Raw genomic sequence first — 17,137 nt, forward strand, 5'->3', positions numbered from 1 at the left:
CTCCAGACTAGGTTGTTATTATTCAGGGACTTAGAACCAGGAACTAGTATTTCACTTGCAGTGAAGAGAGATGGCATTGACTTTTGTTTATGATCTTACTGTGGTTATGACCCCTGCACAGTTACGATCCTCTTCTTGTCTTCTGTGTTTCTGCTGGCTGTTTCTGATGAGTTTGTTGCGTTCTGAGTTATGCTGTGCAGCCTTCTGGTCTGGATTAGCTTTCCTCTACTTAGTGCTTGCCATTCTTAAGCTGTGTATGGATATTTCTTAATGTGAAACCAGGATGTCTAGGTTTATGGAAGGCAATCACTGTTGATTTGTTATTTTGGTTTTGATTGAGACTTTGTTAATAAGTGATAATACAAGGCTTCGGAATAGTTGTGGAAGTAATAAAAGTGCACCCATCTGATAGTTCCTCAGTTGGAAATTGTGCTAGATACGGTTTTGTCCTAGGCGGGAGGTATTTCAAGGTAGATAGTGCATACTCTTTGTGTGTCTTACCTCAGCTTTCTTTTGGCAAGTACCGCAGAAAAATATTAGGAAAAGAGTTTTCTTCCTTTTTGCTTCAATCCATGTCACAAGCCTGTTTCTACTAAACTTTTCTAAGCTCTTTATTTATAATGAGAGAACAAGCAGAAGTGTTGTAGAAACATTATGCTGCCAGCTACTTAAAAGATGCCGGTGACTGCATAGCTGGGCGGCTCATCCAACAAAGCAGAAAGATCAATAAAGGAAAGAAAACTTTCTTGGGAGAAATTTAGTTTCACAGATGCCCCTAAAATTGGTAACTGCAGGTTTTCACGGGGTAAGACTGATCTTAAGTTACATGGAACCTAGTGGAACAGTAATTTTTCAGGATTGGTCGTGTTTCTCCTCTGTTGTATGGACATATTGGTAACATTTGAAACAAAACATGGGTGAACTGTTCTGGACAATGTTCTTTCAGCCCCAGCCGTGGACGCACTTGCTCAGGAATGAGCTAGAAAACGTGTATGCTTCATCTGTGTTTTTACTTCACGTGAAAGCATTCAACTTCTAAAGAAAAGCTTGTCTATTATCACAACATCTACGAATTGGTTCCTGAACTCAGTGTTTTTACAGCAGTTTTTTGATCACTGTTACCTCAAATTCATAGTGTGTTGAGGCTGAATGGAAAGAAAGATTCTCGGTTGCTTTGAGTTCCCAACAGCTTCCATCCAGGTGACCAGCACCCCACTTAACTTCTGTGTCTGACTAAATGTTGATGTAGCTTTCACTTGGTATGCCGTTGTGGAGAATATATGGGATTTTTTTCAGAGATCTAGCTTTGAAGTGACATCTGTTACAGACTTCTGCTGTAGGAACTGTTAAGATGTTTTGCTTAATTTACGTATCGTATGGTGCTCTCAGAACCATATTAATAAGTGAAACTTCCAACTTGAGGAAATAGGCTGTTTTCCCTTAAAGTTTGATTACAATTTAAAAAAAAAAAGGTGAGTAAAAGTCTGATACCGTATTTCCTAGAACTCCCGTATGGTATTCCTCCCTAGAAAATACATAGTGATGCTTTTTGTTGTTTTTGAAAGGACACCTGTGAGGTGGGTTGGGAGGAGCTTGTTGAAAGAGCTGGATTGGTCATACTAGCTTTTGATGCAAATCTGCAGTATCCCAAAGAGGGGTGATGATAACACCCCTGGTAACAGATGATAACAGAATATCTAAGTTTATTATGCATACTTTATTCAGAACCGGCCAATTTGTTCTTTCTCAGCTTTCGAAAGAAATTATTAAAACCTGAATGAATCCTGCCTGCTGCCTTTATTTTCAGCCTGTCAGATGTACTTGAGATGAGAATAGGACAATTTAGATTACCTAGCAGGAGCAGTGAAGGTGGCCTTCCTCAGTAAAAGGAAATGTGATCCATTTTACAGCAAGAGTATTTTTTGGTGGAAAAATAGTTCGTTAGAAAAGCACTATTGCCATGCTTAGTTTTTGTTGTAGAATAGAAGACTGAGGCAGGCATCAATGCCATATTGAGGGGAAAAAATGAGTTTTTAAACATTGTTCCTACTAAAAGTTCACTGATGGAATTAATTGGCCAAATTACCTGACTTCCTGTTTTTCTGAATTTGGAATAATTTTTTTCTGTTGCTAGAAGTAGAATATCAGTTTTGATTAGACTGCAGAGAAGGATGTGATGCTGCAGTACATGATGGTATAGTCAAATCGCCAGTCCAGCTGCTCCAGATCTCTGGTGAGAGGCCATATGTGATCACCGCAAGAACGCGTTAGCTGCAGACCCTTGTCCTTAGGCTAATTGGTGATCATTCTGCTTGTCTTTCCGTTCCTCAGATGTGTTCCAGCTTGTATATTTTCTCTCCAGTGCCTTTTTCTCCCCCCCTGTCCCCTGCCTAAGGCTAGATGAATTCCATCTGGGTTTTTAAGTGACCAGGGCAGCTGTCCAAAGTGGTGTCTGTTTTGATTTTTTTCCAATTTGTGGTGATTGCTCTCTTTCATGCAACTGTACATCAAGATCATTCTTTCACAGAGGTTTATTTTTGGCTCTGACTTCCAGCTTTCATGGCTCAGCAATTTTGTTAACTGCCATGGGTAAAGTGTTAGAATAGATGGTGTTAGGGGGCGTGCGATTTCAGCAGTTGCAAGAGCATTGATTTTTACTTTCTGTTCCTGTCTCCAGAAGACTTCAGCCTAGGGATTTCTGTAGCCATTACGTGCTCACATGTAACTTGTGAATGAGTTGTAGAATTGACTCGTATTGGAACATAGCTGCAAAGAGTTCGAAGTGGAACAGGTAACTCTGACCACAGCTTCTGTGGCCAGCCTCTACACAAGATGCTGTAAAAATACTTGTCGCGCTAGTGTTTTCTAGCCTGATTCCAGATTGTAAGTTGCTCTATGAAGACAGGTGGCAGTCAACTCTTCAGTCATTGCTTCCCAGTACGCCATAGCAGAAGCTCAACTTACACTGTGCTGCTAAGGATAAACGGCTATTTTTATTCATGCTGGTTTTAGAATCATTGTTCTTTATCCATCATCAAAATGTATAGAATTGTATACAAAGCAAGCAGCCCTAATGTGCAGAGCATTCAAGTACTTTGATTCTATTTGTCAGGTGAAATTTGAAAGTGCACATGCAAGTTTTTGTTGTGCCAAAGCAAGAATGTTCAATAGCTCATGAGCTAGAAAGTTTGTCAGTAGCGTGCATTATTGCCTTGAAATATTTTGTAAAATGCGGTTATAATTCTCAAGTGTGGGATTGATTACTGAGTGATTTGATGCCTTCTTTGGGAAAAAAAAATTAACGTCAAGAAAGCTGTGAGGACAGCTTTTACAAGACTGGATGCTGTGCTAAGGAGAGACAGTGAAGTAAGTTAGTTTTGCTTTGTAATAAATGATTTTTATGACTAGTAATTCTGACTCAATGTTCCTGTTACCTTAGAAGTGCTTTAGTACGTTGTGCTTGCTCTCTTGTTTAGGTCTCTTGTACGGAAAGGAAGTCTTGTCTTTCCAGTTCTGATTCTGTTAATGCTTAAATGCTATGCATGATAGGAGTGACTGTACATAGTGTTTAGGAAACTTTTTTGATTTTCAGATTTCAGAACGTTTTTGTGTTTAGTGCTTAAAATTTTTAAACACCATTAGTAAAGCTTAACTATATTAGGTAGAAGTCTAACAATAAGACAGCTGATGATCTTGCCAATGCAACAGAAGGCACCCTCAGCAAATTTGCAGATGATGCAAAACTGGGAGGAGTGCTTGATACACCACATGGTTGTGCTGCCATTCAGAAGGACCTCCATAGGCTGGAGAAATGGGCCAACGGGTGTCCTGTGCAAAGGGTTTGGGGCAATCAAAGGCCAATGCAAAATTCTGCAGAGGGGAGGGAAGAATAACCCCATGCATCAACAGAGGCTGGGGGCCTGCTGGCTGGAAAGCAGCTTTGCAGAAAAGAATTTGGGGGTCCTGGTCAACACCCAAGTTGACCAGCAGCCAGCAGCACGCACCCTTGTGGCAAAGGCACCCAACCAGCCTCCTGGCCTGCGTTAGGAAGACGACTTGTCCACCAGCAGGTCAAGAGAGGTGAGCCTTCTCTTGTACCCCAGGGAGATGACTTGTGGAGTGCTGTGCCCAGTCCTGGGCTCGCCAGTGCAAGAGTGAGATGAGTGTCCTGGAGTCCAGTGAAAGACTGCAAAGGTGATGAAGGGACAGGAGCATCTGTGATATAGGGAGAGGCTGAAAGAGCTGGGGTTGTTTTGTCTGGAGGAGAGAAGGTTCAGGAGGGATTGTATCAGTGTGTATAAATGCCTGGTGGTGTGGGGAGTAAAGAAGGTGGGGCCAGACTCTTCTCAGTGGTGCTCAGAGGCAGGACAGGAATCAGCAGTCACAGATTGAACTCGAGGCAGTTGCCTTTAGAGATCAGGAAACGCTGTTTTGCTGTGAGGGCAATTGAACGGTGGCACAGGTTGCCCAGAGAGGTTGTGGAGTGTCCATCCTTGGAGATAGTCAAAAGCCATTTGGGCATGGTCCTGAGCAACCTGCTCTAGTTGACCTTGCTTTGAGGAGGGGGTTGGACTAAGTGATCTCCGGAGGTCCCTTTCAACCTCGATTATCTGTGTTTCTTTGAAAATGTCAAATATGAAACTCATAGCTTAAAAATCTACTGTAACACATTCAGATTTAGTTTTTAAGCTGTTGAGGAGTTTCCAGCTGTTAGAAGAAATATACTATTATTATGATGCTGAGGCCTGAACAAGGCTGCTTGGTAAAATCTCTGCTTTATGAAGTTCAACACTGCTGGCAGCTCCACTCTACTAATTTATATATTTGGTACTATTTTCTTAGTCGCTTCGCATTTTTGAACTTTTCCATCTTCCTACAGTAGCTAATAGGTGAGATACCAAAACCAAGCATTTGAGTGACTCTTGTTCCTTTTTTCAAGTATAGTGATAAAATTTATTTTTCTTTCATGAAAACTTAGGGATCCCATCTTCCTGGATTTTTTTTTTTTGGCCCTACTTTGATTATAAATAGTTTTAGACAGAAAACATTTCCAGGTCTTAAAACTGTGCCAGTTACCATTTTGAAATTTAGTCATCTTGAGCCATAGCTGTTTAGAGGCACTGTGGCCATTTCTAGCAGATTCCTAAATAACGTTTCTGAATAGACTCTTAATGAGAAACTGCGCTGAGAATATGTTTTTTCAGTGGCAGTGCTAAATTCAGTTGTTGGTGATTCACTGATTAAAATTGTTCAGGCTCTAATTTCCTGTTTCTCCTGTTCAAGTAACTTTTTAATTGTTGCCCAAATAATTGCTTGTGATTGTTTCCCATGGGACTGAGTTCATCTGCAGCTGGAGCTAGTCTGCTTCGTTGTCTGTCTGTAAAAGGTGGTAGAGGGTGTGGAGTTAGAACTGCAGTTTGACTTGGATATCTCTGAGTGTAATAGCAAGACTTGATGCTACCGTTTGTTCCTTCTGTTAGGATATGGTATCTCACTGATGTAGAAAGATGTGTGTAAAAAAAAAAAAAAAAAAAAAAAATCATAGCAAGGGAAATAAATGGAGATAAAAATAAATGTCTTATTTGTTTCAGGTGGTTTTGGATGTTGGCTGTGGAACTGGAATACTCTCCATGTTTGCCGCCAAAGCAGGCGCGAAGAAAGTGATTGGAGTCGACCAATCTGAAATCGTCTATCAGGCCATGGACATCATTAGGTAGGAAAAGTTCCAAGAAAAGTATGGTAAATATTGCTGTAAAAAGTTATTAAAATGCTGTTACTAGTTAATGATCACCTATCACTCAGTATGTGTTTTATTGAAGTCCTTCTTTGTCCTAAGAATTAACGCAGATTTTGATGTGTGGTAAAGTTGTTTGCCCCTCTGGTAGGGGTAATTAAAACAGGGCTGTAGTTAAGGCAGGATGTTTCCCAGACCTCCCTCCTAATGTTAGCATAGGGCCAGTGCCACCTTGCTGCAGGGGCTCCAATTGACTGCTGTCAGTCTGTTTTCCGTGCTTACGCTTTAAATGTTGCTACTGGTAAAATTGCAGGTTTTTAGACAACAAACATTAGAGTTGAGACATGTTCCAAGAGGATGCGAGAAGCTTTTCCTGGCTGCGCTACTTTGAGTTAAAGAAACTGTTCTGATTTAGATAAACCCAGTAAAAGTTGTTTAAGTGTGTGTGTAGATATAGTTGTTTAACTTTCTGTTTCTATATGGGAATTTTAAATAATGATATAATTTCTATATAATTTTCTGTTATAGAAAATTAATTTTACAGAAAGTATTTTATAGAAGCATAGAAAGTAGAACTATAGAAATACAGACATTTCATTTTTTTGGAAAATTTATGTTCTTGAAAATTAAACAAATTTTACTCAATTCATCTAAATGTGTATATATATTTTAGATCGTGTTGGAACTGTGATGTTTTTAAACAAAAGCTTGTCATGCATTAGTTAATTTTTACCAACCCTAGCACATAAAAAGGAGATGTGTAACGTAGCTTTCTTTGGCAAATAGATTTTATAATTATATGGTATTTTAGTCTTAACTTGTGGAAAACCTTTTTCCTAGTAAGGTTCTCTCTGCGTTGGTATATTTAAGGGATTCTCTGTGAGAATAGTAAATGTCTATTACCCTGTGTTTTGTTCCTTTAGAAACCTACTGACCTCTGGTTTTCATGCTAGTTGGAAAGTGATTACTACTGTACTGTAATATTTTCTACAGTTTGGGGGGGAGGGGAAGGCAAACCAACTAACCAAAAAAAAAAAACCTCAAAACCAAATCCATTTTAAGAGCATGCACACAAACACACGCACACAGTCTGCAGACTCACTGAGAAAAGCTGTTTCCAGGAGAACTACAAAGATGTTGCATGCCATGTAAACTGTCATGGAATAGTACAGGGTGGAAGGGACCCCGGGGGAGTGTGGGGAGCGTGTCTGGTCCAGTCGTCCTCTGTCAGAGCAGGCTCAGCTCCAATAGGTGGCTCAGGCCTTGGCTAGTCAAGTTCTGAACATTGCCACTTCTGCCTGAACTTCTCTGGAAAATGTGTCTTGTTTGACTAGCCTCACTCTTACTTTTGAAATACCAAATTGTAGCTTCCATTGTTCCAGTTTGTGTCTGTTGCCTGTCATCCAGTCCCTGTGATACAAGAGAAGAGCTTGGCTCTGTCTTCTCTTCACCCTTCTGCTAGACAGAGGCAGATATCAGAAACCCGTCCCTTAACCATCCCTTCTTAAGGCTGAACAAACCCAGTTCTCTCAGCTTCTCCCTGTATGTCATGTGCTCCAGCCCTCCATCATCTTGCTCCGGTATGTCAATGCCTGTCTTGTACTGGGGAGCCCACAACTGGACACAGTACTCCAGATGCAGTTTTGCAAGTGTCAAATTGAGGGGAAAGATCACTTTCCTTGACCTGCTGCTGCCCTCTTGCATATATGACACAGTAGACAGTTGGCCACTTTTGCTACAAGGGGACACTGCTGACTTAATGTTCAACTTGTTCACCGGGCCCCTTGTCAGGGCAGGGTGGGGAGCAGCAAGCAGAGCTGATTTCTGACCAGCAGGAACCCCCTGTTTCATGGGGTTATTCCAGCCAAGGTGCAGGTCTTCACCTTTGCCTTTGCTGGATCTCTGAGGTTCCCGTCAGCCATTCTACTCCGCTCTGGTGAGACCCCACCTGGAGTCCTGCGTCCAGCTCTGGAGCCCTCAGCATGAGAAAGACACGGACCTGTTGGAGCGGGTCCAGAGGAGGGTCACGAAAATGATCAGGGGGATGGAACACCTCTGCTATGAAGAAAGGCTGAGGGAGTTGGGGTTGTTCAGCCTAGAGGAGAGAAGGCTTCGGGGAGACCTTATTGCAGCCTGTCAGTACTTAAAGGGGGCTTCTAAAAAAAATGGCGGCAGACTTTTTAGCAGGGCCTGTTGTGACAGGACAAGGGGGAATGGCTTTAAACTAAAGGGGGGTAGATTTAGACTAGATCTAAGGAAGAAGTGTTTTACACTGAGGGTGGTGAAACACTGGCCCAGGTTGCCCAGAGAGGTGGTGGATGCCTCATCCCTGGAAGCATTCCAGGTCAGGTTGGACGGGGCTCTGAGCAACCTGATCTAGTTGAAGATGTCCCTGCCCACGGCAGGGGGGTTGGACTAGATGACCTTTAGAGGTCCCTTCCAACCCAAACTATCCTATGATTCTATGATTATCTACAGTCTGAGATCCCTCTAAATGGCAGCCCTACCCTCTAGCATATGAACTGCTGCCCCCTAATTCAGCATTATCCACAGACTTGCTGAGGGTGCATTCTGTCCCATTAGGTCACTAATAAAAGTGTTAATTAGTATCAGAACTAGCATTGAACCCTGAGGGACACCTCTGGTACCTGGCTACCAGTTAGACTTCGTATTCCTTCTCTCACCTCTTGAACTTCATGGTCTAGACAGCTTTCCACCCATCTGATGGTTCATTTATCCATCCCACATTTCACTAATTTACCTATAGAGGATATTAAGGGAGACTGTGAGTATATGTAAAAATGAAGCAATGGCATCTGAAGACTTAAAAAGGATTTCCTAGCATGAGGTAGGAGAAGTGTAGGGGTAAATGTGTACTGTTGATAGCTGAGGTGTGTAGGTTTTTTCATTTTTCGTTGGTTTTGTAAGAGCAACTGAGGAAGAGAAAGCCCAGGTAGATACTGAGGAATTTGGGAGTGACAGTTTTTATGCAAGCTTAAGTCGTACACAAGTAAGGTTGTCTAGGCAGAATTTTTAGGTTAGATACCACCTCACACATTGGAGGTGCAACACTGCACACTTGGATGCTGTAAAATTATTCTATTAAATAAATGCTTGTTTAAGAAAAATACCACATTAAGCATTAGGTGCAACTTTGACTAAAATGCTTTTTTGGCTCAAGAACTCATTCTCTAAAGAGAACTTTTCCCAGGAATCCTTGACATCTTCAGAATGCTTACAGATGTGAAATAGTGTTTTATTTCTAATGTACTAGATGACAAACTTAGGATTGTTCATATCTTTCAACAAGTGCACCAAAAGTCCTTTATGTGTTTCTTATACTTAGAGGAGGATGGAAGTATCAGCCATCACATACTACCTTTGGTGAGGAGAAGGGCAGCCCTTTAAGAAAAACAACAAATCAAAACTCTTAAGAGTTTGAGAGCGATGAATTGCCTCTGGAAGTACACAGTGAACCATCAGTAGGTCTACACATTTATAGATACCTTCTTCTATAAAAGGTTCGATTCACATTGAAGTCTGCAGTTCACATCAAAACAATTTATATTTGTTACTTTCCTAAAGGAATAAAGCTGACAAACTTGTAATGGAGTAACAAACACTTATTGGAATACTAAACATCTCTGTGGAGCTTAAAAATGACTACTGCAGTGTGCTTCTACCTGTGATTCAAGTACGTGCTCAAGAGCTTTTGTCCCTCTCAGAATTCAGGTTCTTTTCTAGCATGCTAATTACTAGAAAAAGTGCAACCCATGTGTGTGAGTAAACTGGACGAAGTGGCCCGAGTGGCATGATTGTTTCCCAAGCTTACAGAGTAATCTTATTTTTAACTAAATGCTTGCCTTCTCTTCTTCTTACTGTGAATAGCTGCGCATAAAATTTCTAGCGCAGTGAACGACTTGATTTTTGTCGTTCATCACTGTTATGCTAGAATAGAAAGTTGAAGTATACTTCCTAAATAGCATCTCAGCAGTTTTTCCTACAATGTGTAAACTACGTTGGTTTGTTTGGGTTTTTTATACCTTACAATTGAAAACAAGTACGTAGTGAATTAGTCTTTTTCCTCCCTTTTGTTTTAACTTCCTAAATGACCACATACAAAGACATGATTTATCTTTAGGTCTCTTTTTGTCCTTCTTAAAATATTGTTGTGGGTGATAGCTCTTTAGCATTTTATTTTTCACTCTGAACTTCTGGTTTTACTTCTGTTTACAGCATTAAGTATGATACTAGTGATGAACTGCTACTCTTCTAGCAGAAGACTGTCGTGTGTAGAGTATTTAATTGATCTTTCCAACAGCCCACATGTTCAAGTAGCCCTTTGACCCTTTCTTTTCCCTCCCTTCATTCTGATCGTTCTCCCATTGTCTTTGAGATTGAATTTTTAATGTGATTACTAGTCTGCATTGAAAGCCAGACAGAACGTAAGAGCCAGATATTGGGATAGGGAAGGAAGAGGCAGAGACAAGAACTGCAGTGGAAAGATAAACTTCTTTGGTGGCAATACATTTCTGCCCTCTATAACAATAGGTATTGTAATAATGATATGTACAAGAAAGACTAATATGGTTTCCCAAGAAGAAAAATACTAAATTTCAAGCATTCATGTATTTAGTGATTTCACTGTCATGCAGTTTTTGTTTCAGAAACTGTAGTCACGTCACAGTACCTTCCTCCTTATACAGGATGATTGTACCATTACTTGCATATGAGGTAATACCTGATTACTGCAGTGACTAAACATTGCAGATGATTTTGCCAAAATCACAGTGGGGAGGATGCCTTTCTTGTGGAATAACTGTAATACTGATCTAGAGGGAATGTTTGTTCTCAGCGACTTTGCAGCTAGTTTTGTTAAATAAAAAAACAAGTCATGCAAAACAGCTTTGTAAGGAAGTTAATTTCCTTTCCATTGCTATCCTAGTGTGATGAGTAGGTTCTAATCGCTATAGACTTACGCTACAGGGGTCAAGGAAGGAGAACTGGGAGCAAGCAACTCTAAGTAAAGAGGAGCGCCATTTTAAATTGTCCTTTCTCTATTTTCCTGGTTTCTGAAGCTTACACATTTGCATGCACAGCACATTGGAAGTATACAGACCTACTGTCTGCCATCTTTGCCTGGCACTTACTCTGCTGCGGTTTTTGGATACTCAGAAGCATTCCCTCTGAAATATAACTGAGGAGTATTACATTTTAGTGCCTTTTTGATTAGTTAAAAAGAAAACCACGATTGTTATTGGAGGGAGAAATGCAAAATATAGACATTGGTATATCTCTCTTGACAAAATAAATTGGAAATACAAACTAATTTGTTTATGTTGTGACTTGCAGATTAAATAAACTTGAAAATATCATTACATTAGTCAAAGGAAGAATTGAAGAAGTAGATCTGCCTTTGGAAAAAGTGGATGTAATTATATCTGAATGGATGGTAAGGTGCATGAATATTCTTTTCAAGACATAGTTATTTTCAGGAAAAAATGTGTTGTTTTACTTCATTTGAAAAATTATTCTTTAGGCAATGCTATGTTTTCTTTAACCAAAAATTTATCATGCTTGCAACAGTGTCTTTGCCAATGTGGGAGATGGGATGATGTTTCTGATTATGTGGTACTCGGATACAATTCCTGATCCCTGTCGTTCATGCTCGTTCGAGGCAAGATTCTCTAAGTACAGTTGAGCTGTTTTGGGTACAGTAGTAAGTTTCTGTTACGTAGTTAGTGTGCAAATCTACAGAAGTACTCTGTATTCCCGAATAATGCTGCTGTATCTGCTCAGGTGAAAGTAATGGAGAAATATTGTATTAGTCATCTAGCTAGATTATTCTGATGAGTAAAATACTTTCAGTCTGCAAAGGCAGCTAAAGACTGCTGACTGTGCGGGAAGGGTGATAAGGAGGTGAGGAGCATACACACTGGGAAATCTGCAAATGTATAGGGAGCTTGAAAACAGCGTTACTCTTCATGGAGGTTTTTTAGTATAAGGATAAAATAACTGATGATAAAAGTACATAATAAAGATGATGGCCAACAGGAAATGCAGTAGGCAGTGTCTAAATAAGCCATTTCCTGGGTTCCATTGGATTTCAGCTGTTGGCCTGTTACCTTTCTTGTGCTGGCTGACGACTGTTACACAGTTGTGCTTGCTACCTGCCATTGGTCCTAATAAAGAAATCCGTCTGACAAGACCCAGTGCCGGGCTGAACTTCATAGCGACTGAGTAAGTCTGTGCGCTATCAAAAATGTGATAGGAAACACCCCTTGTGACTTTTTTGTGGACTTCTGCTATTCAGTCTCCTCATATCGCAGACCTTCAAAAAGCACTTCAAAATACAGGGTTTTTTTCATGCTCGTTCCCACTCTTTGGACTTAAAGAAAAATTCTTTTGTCCTTCAAATTTAAGATCAATAATAAAAACTTATATTCAGAGGGGGTTTTTTTGTTGGTGTGGGTTTTTTTTTTTTTTAAACAAACTGGCTGTTCTACCATACCAAGGGCCTTTGGGAGAGAGGTCACATGTTCACTATGGATCTGTATGTATCTAAGTAGTTTCCAGGTAAAGGTGGAAATAAATTGTTTGCTTTGTTTTTTCTGTGGGTTTTTTTATGTTACATATTTCAATGTGCTGGAAATCTGCAAAAGTTTTTTTTTTTTTTTTTTCCACTGCTGTAATGAACGTTATTTGAAGCATGAACTAATTTAGTGTTGAGGTCACTAGTTTCAAGGAAGGTTTAAGCCATTGGCTTAAACTAGTGGTTTAAAAATAATGCGTTATGGTTGGTGATTTCTGACAGTATAGTGACTTCATAGAAATGTAATTATAGTTCTTTCAGGGAAACTTGTGATCAGTTGCCTAATACGTGCACTGAGAATAATGTACCCAAAATCACATTTCTCATTCTGGAGCCCAAGATTTGTTTTTAAAAGCAACTTGGGCACTAAGGAGCTTAAGTCATGTTGTAAAATCAGTGCCTCTAAGGTAAAGTACAGGGTTTCGAAAAGCAGCTCCTGTAGGAAATGAAGTACTGAATGTTCCACGTTTCCCATTTGTGTGCTAATTTACCTTTTAATGTCATAATTATATAGCCATGTGCATTTCACTTAATTAGGTAGTCTAAATATTTAGGAATGTTAGCATTTTTATAGGTTGCTGCAATACAGAGATAAAGAGAACAATGCCGTGGAAGTAAGATTGATAGCTGGACAGTGTATGCACTGCTCCAACACTGTCCAGAAAGGAACATTATGTTGCCTAGATGCAAATGAAGATTCCTCTTTGTCTGGCTTTCTGGTGTGAATTTGCTTTTTCTTTTTCTTCCCTACGTGATACTGACCAATGTGAAATCTTTTGTTAATACGTGAATGTAAGTGCTTGAAAATGTTGGAAATGCGAAGCGTGAGAGCAAAAAGGAATGTAGTAGATACCAGTTTTCAGCTCTTTCCTTAGAGAATCTGTATGGACTAGCAGGAAAATTCTAATGGGAACAGTGTTTTTTCTTTGTAACAAAAATACAAAAAATTGCTGTTCTGTTTAGAAAACAAACTGCTTTTAGACTAGTAAACATCAAACCCTTTTGCGGAGCCATAGCTTTGTTTTGTTTGCTTGGTACAGAACAGTGCTTAAGACCAGTACACTATAAGCTTTTTTAGAGCTGTGTCTGGAGCATCAGAAAATTAAAAACAAGTGTGAAGCAACAGAATGGAGGCAACAGAGAGGAAAAATACTGCATGCCCCAGGAATGTTTCTAGAACAGGCTGAGAAAGATGGCACATAGACCAGTCTATTGTAAAAGGTACAGTGGTTGAATTATGAGCATCTCCAACGTAATGGCTTCTGATGATCATTCTCTCAACTGTGTAAGTGACCTATGGCTTCCACAAACTGCTTGCTATTCCTACTTCTCTTTCATCTTTAAATTTGTTCCCTTAAAATATGCAAAAATGGGAGAAGCATCTTAAACATTACACAGTGCATAGGGGTGTGTGTTTGTGTGTATGTGTGTGTGTATATGTATATAGCCAAATTATATTTCAAATCTATATTTGCTATCTTCCAAGGTAATATTTTTCAGTTTTAAATTCATCTGGATACAGCATTGTCATGTTCCAGGTTTAGAGGCCGAATGATAAGCAACTGTCTCTTCAGTGGCTTTATTTAAGCTTATGAAAGAAATTAGCAGTGATCTTGCTTTTAACGTAGAGACTAAATGCATTGTTTGTGACATCTGAAGTATGCGTGTTTGACACTGTTAAAATCAGACCACAGGCAGGGCATCTGTGTGATTGTGTTTGACTAAAACCAGTATGCAAACCAATGAGAGAGACAGCGGAAGGTGTGATGAGCTGTGAGCTGTTCTGTTGGGGTCCAAAAGGCAGGTTGCTGAAGATTGAGGACTTCAACTCCAACTTCAGTTGGGCTACTGAAGACCCAGATAAAGCCATCTATTCAGACTTTTTTTACTCTGAAGACAGCTATGCATTCCTTTTAGCAAAACATTGGTGAAGTATGCAGCCTGGCACAAGGACTACTCGTGTGCTGTGAACCAGGAGCACAAGGGAGAGCAGGTGGATCGAAGAGCCGCTTCACGCAATAAACCACGTTGCCTTAGGAAAGAACACAAGAATGGCCAAGTAATAGCCTGTTCTGCTAACCAAACTGATTCTATAAGGAGAAAGTTTTTTCGAGTTCTTGGAGAAAGGTTATTTGAATGTAAGAATGGGTGAATTTTATGTAAGATCTCACTGCTAGCCTTGTTTTTGTAGAGGTTTCCCTGTCCAGGACCGGTTGATACTCTATAGCAGGGCTGTAAGCTTCTGATGCACCATCCTGCTTGCTTGCCTGGAGCTCTGATGTGTGAAAATTTTGAGAGCCTTAATTTGTGAAACTATGAATTATTGTTAGTGGTTACAGGTACCAGCCTCTAACTTTTTTTACTTGTCTGCTTGTGCTGTAGGACATCTACAGGCAAATCTCTTATCTTATTCAAACTGTAGACTTACGTGAATTAGGTTTCTAAGCAAAGGTACAAATAATCGAGTATTTGTATACACTGCCTAGTGGCAATCTGATGCAAATGCATTTCTGAACACACATCAGTGATGTGGTGTAACGAATGAAAACCCTTGTCATTTAGTGACGTGACCTGAAAATGGTTTGCAAATGCTCAAATTCCATCGGAAGTTTAGAATTTTGAGTTGAATGTGATGCTGTTTGTACAGGTGGTGGGAAAGTACTCATGAGTTGTATACACCATAGACTTGCTCTCAGTCAGGATCACACTTATGTCCTCTCCCTGGAGATACTGAATTTTAAGAAACAATGATGTTTTATTGTAATTAGAGTAATTTTCCATACAGTATGTAAGTTTGAAATGAGAGCTGCTATGCGAAGTGCTGAAGCTATAGTTTTTGGTTAAATTGAATGCTGGGCAGGAAAAGATTTGCTATAAACATACAAAGGTGGCTGTGTTATTGCACACGGATTTTGGTAGTGTAATTGTAAATTTCATAGGCTGCTTATTGAAAGGATGAGTGCAGAAGGAAAGAAAATGTATGTAATGTTTTTCTGGAATGTTCTTACCCAGCTGCGTCTGTGTGCCGATTTTTTTCTCTCGGTATGCTTTTACTTCCTTTCTCTAGCTAAGACTATAAAACTAGAGGTTGAGAGTTTTATTCACTTGAAAAATATCTGCATTTCTTGTTTGTAAGGAGTATTACTGTGAGAGACAATTGTTAGAGATGGTTGTCTCAAATACAGTGTTAGAGTACGGTGTGTTCTCATAAATTGCTGTTTTATGCAGTGGTTTATGATACTGAATATGCAATAGAGTTTTACACAAGGAAAAACTGGGAAAGAGATGGACTCTCAAAATAAACCACGGATAGAATCCAGTCCTCTTGTCTCTTAATCGTATCATTGCTCAGGTAGCTAATATCTTTTTTTTTCCTTTTTTTTTTTTTGTTGTGTTAGACAATTTTGAAGTGATGCCAGGATGGGCTGTGAATGGGAGGTGTTCAGGATCTAGGAAAAAGGACTAGGAAGTGAGCATGTCTGAAACACTGGAAACCACCTTTTCTCTCTTCCTCCTTTCCCCTATTTCTATGATGGATATACAGTGATGGAGCTTTTTTAACACTTACTAGTCTTTCTGTAGTCTTAGTATTCCCTACTGTTTCTGTTAGTATTTGGAGGCGCATTAATACAAGCGTTCTATTTCTATAACACAGTAATAATTTATAATTTTATGAAAGAATTGGGCTTTTCTTTTTTGTGTTTTTAATAATGTTGTGTAAAGAGCATACTAAGTAGCAGAATGCTTTAATTTCTTTACAGCAAAATGATTTTTATAAAGGAATTGTATTTCCTTGCATGAAAACTTTTTTTCCCCCCCGACACCAATAACGGGCATCACTTCTCTGCTCTTCAGATCTTCCCATTTGGTGTTCTCACTCATCTTAAATTTGTTAAAGGACACAACAGAGTGTGCAGAATTAACAAAGTCAAGCTGTGGTTTTGAAATGTGTGGGCTTGCTCTGTCAGTAATGAATTATTTCCTTTTTTAAAAAATTAAATCGTACGTGAGAGATCGGCATGAAGGCTGACTTAGCATGAGGGAAATGGTGCTGCAGCAGAGCATGCAGAAGAGCTTACATGTACCTGCTGCTTCTCATTTAAATGCACCACAGGTTTTGGGGGGATTTTGTCAAGTAAAAAGTAATTTTTCACAAAATTGAGCGGACCACATCAGTTTTGTGCGTCTGTTAATGCAAGATTACATTTTATGTTTTAAATCAGAATCCGTTGTCCAATCTGTTTTACATACCCTCTGTAACTTGTTTTACTCTGTAGTCCAATGGAAACCTTGTAGTCAGAAACTTCAGTTTCAGAAAATACTGCACTTTTTTATACTGCTAGGGATTAAAACCAAAAAAGTCCACGCTCTGGGCCAGTGTTTTGATAGCTGCCTTTCAACTCATTAAATATTCAGTGTTGGGCCTTACTGAATCTGGAGTACCAGACCAGGTTCAGTTATGTTACAGAAAATAATAAAATGGATCTGTGATAGAAGGCGGGGGGGAAACGCAACGCTTACTCAAGTAGTTGAATATTTCTTCTCCAGTCTATCCTTACATGTTTTTTCTGCTGTACTAAGAATTCTGCTAATTCTTGCTATTGTAAACATGCTAATACCACTTTCTGAAATATATATGGCTTTCACCAATAAGTAGAAAATAAGTGAAGGCAAAACCAAGTTCCATTAAGGTATTTGATAGGAACGGCTAAGGGAAATGTACATGAAGAGGCATTTTTAATCTGAAGTAATTTTTCTTCTGTATTCTCCACACAGTGAGGTATACTTTAGAATTCAGTGTTGTTCTTGTG

At 39.5% G+C, this 17,137-nt stretch overlaps 1 protein-coding gene across 3 annotated transcripts in view; it reads left to right on the plus strand.

Annotated features, from left to right (window-relative positions):
- Positions 1–17,137, plus strand: part of PRMT3 (protein arginine methyltransferase 3) — a 70,295-nt gene that overhangs the window by 13,163 nt on the left and 39,995 nt on the right. For all 3 annotated transcript variants that reach the window (XM_076343822.1, XM_076343823.1, XM_076343824.1), the window contains 2 exons: positions 5,592–5,713; positions 11,087–11,186. In XM_076343822.1, the coding sequence (XP_076199937.1) occupies positions 5,592–5,713; positions 11,087–11,186 (222 nt within the window). The remainder of the gene's footprint in view (positions 1–5,591; positions 5,714–11,086; positions 11,187–17,137) is intronic.

The sequence above is a fragment of the Aptenodytes patagonicus genome, chromosome 7 (assembly GCF_965638725.1).
Source record: "Aptenodytes patagonicus chromosome 7, bAptPat1.pri.cur, whole genome shotgun sequence".
Lineage (NCBI taxonomy): Eukaryota > Metazoa > Chordata > Aves > Sphenisciformes > Spheniscidae > Aptenodytes > Aptenodytes patagonicus.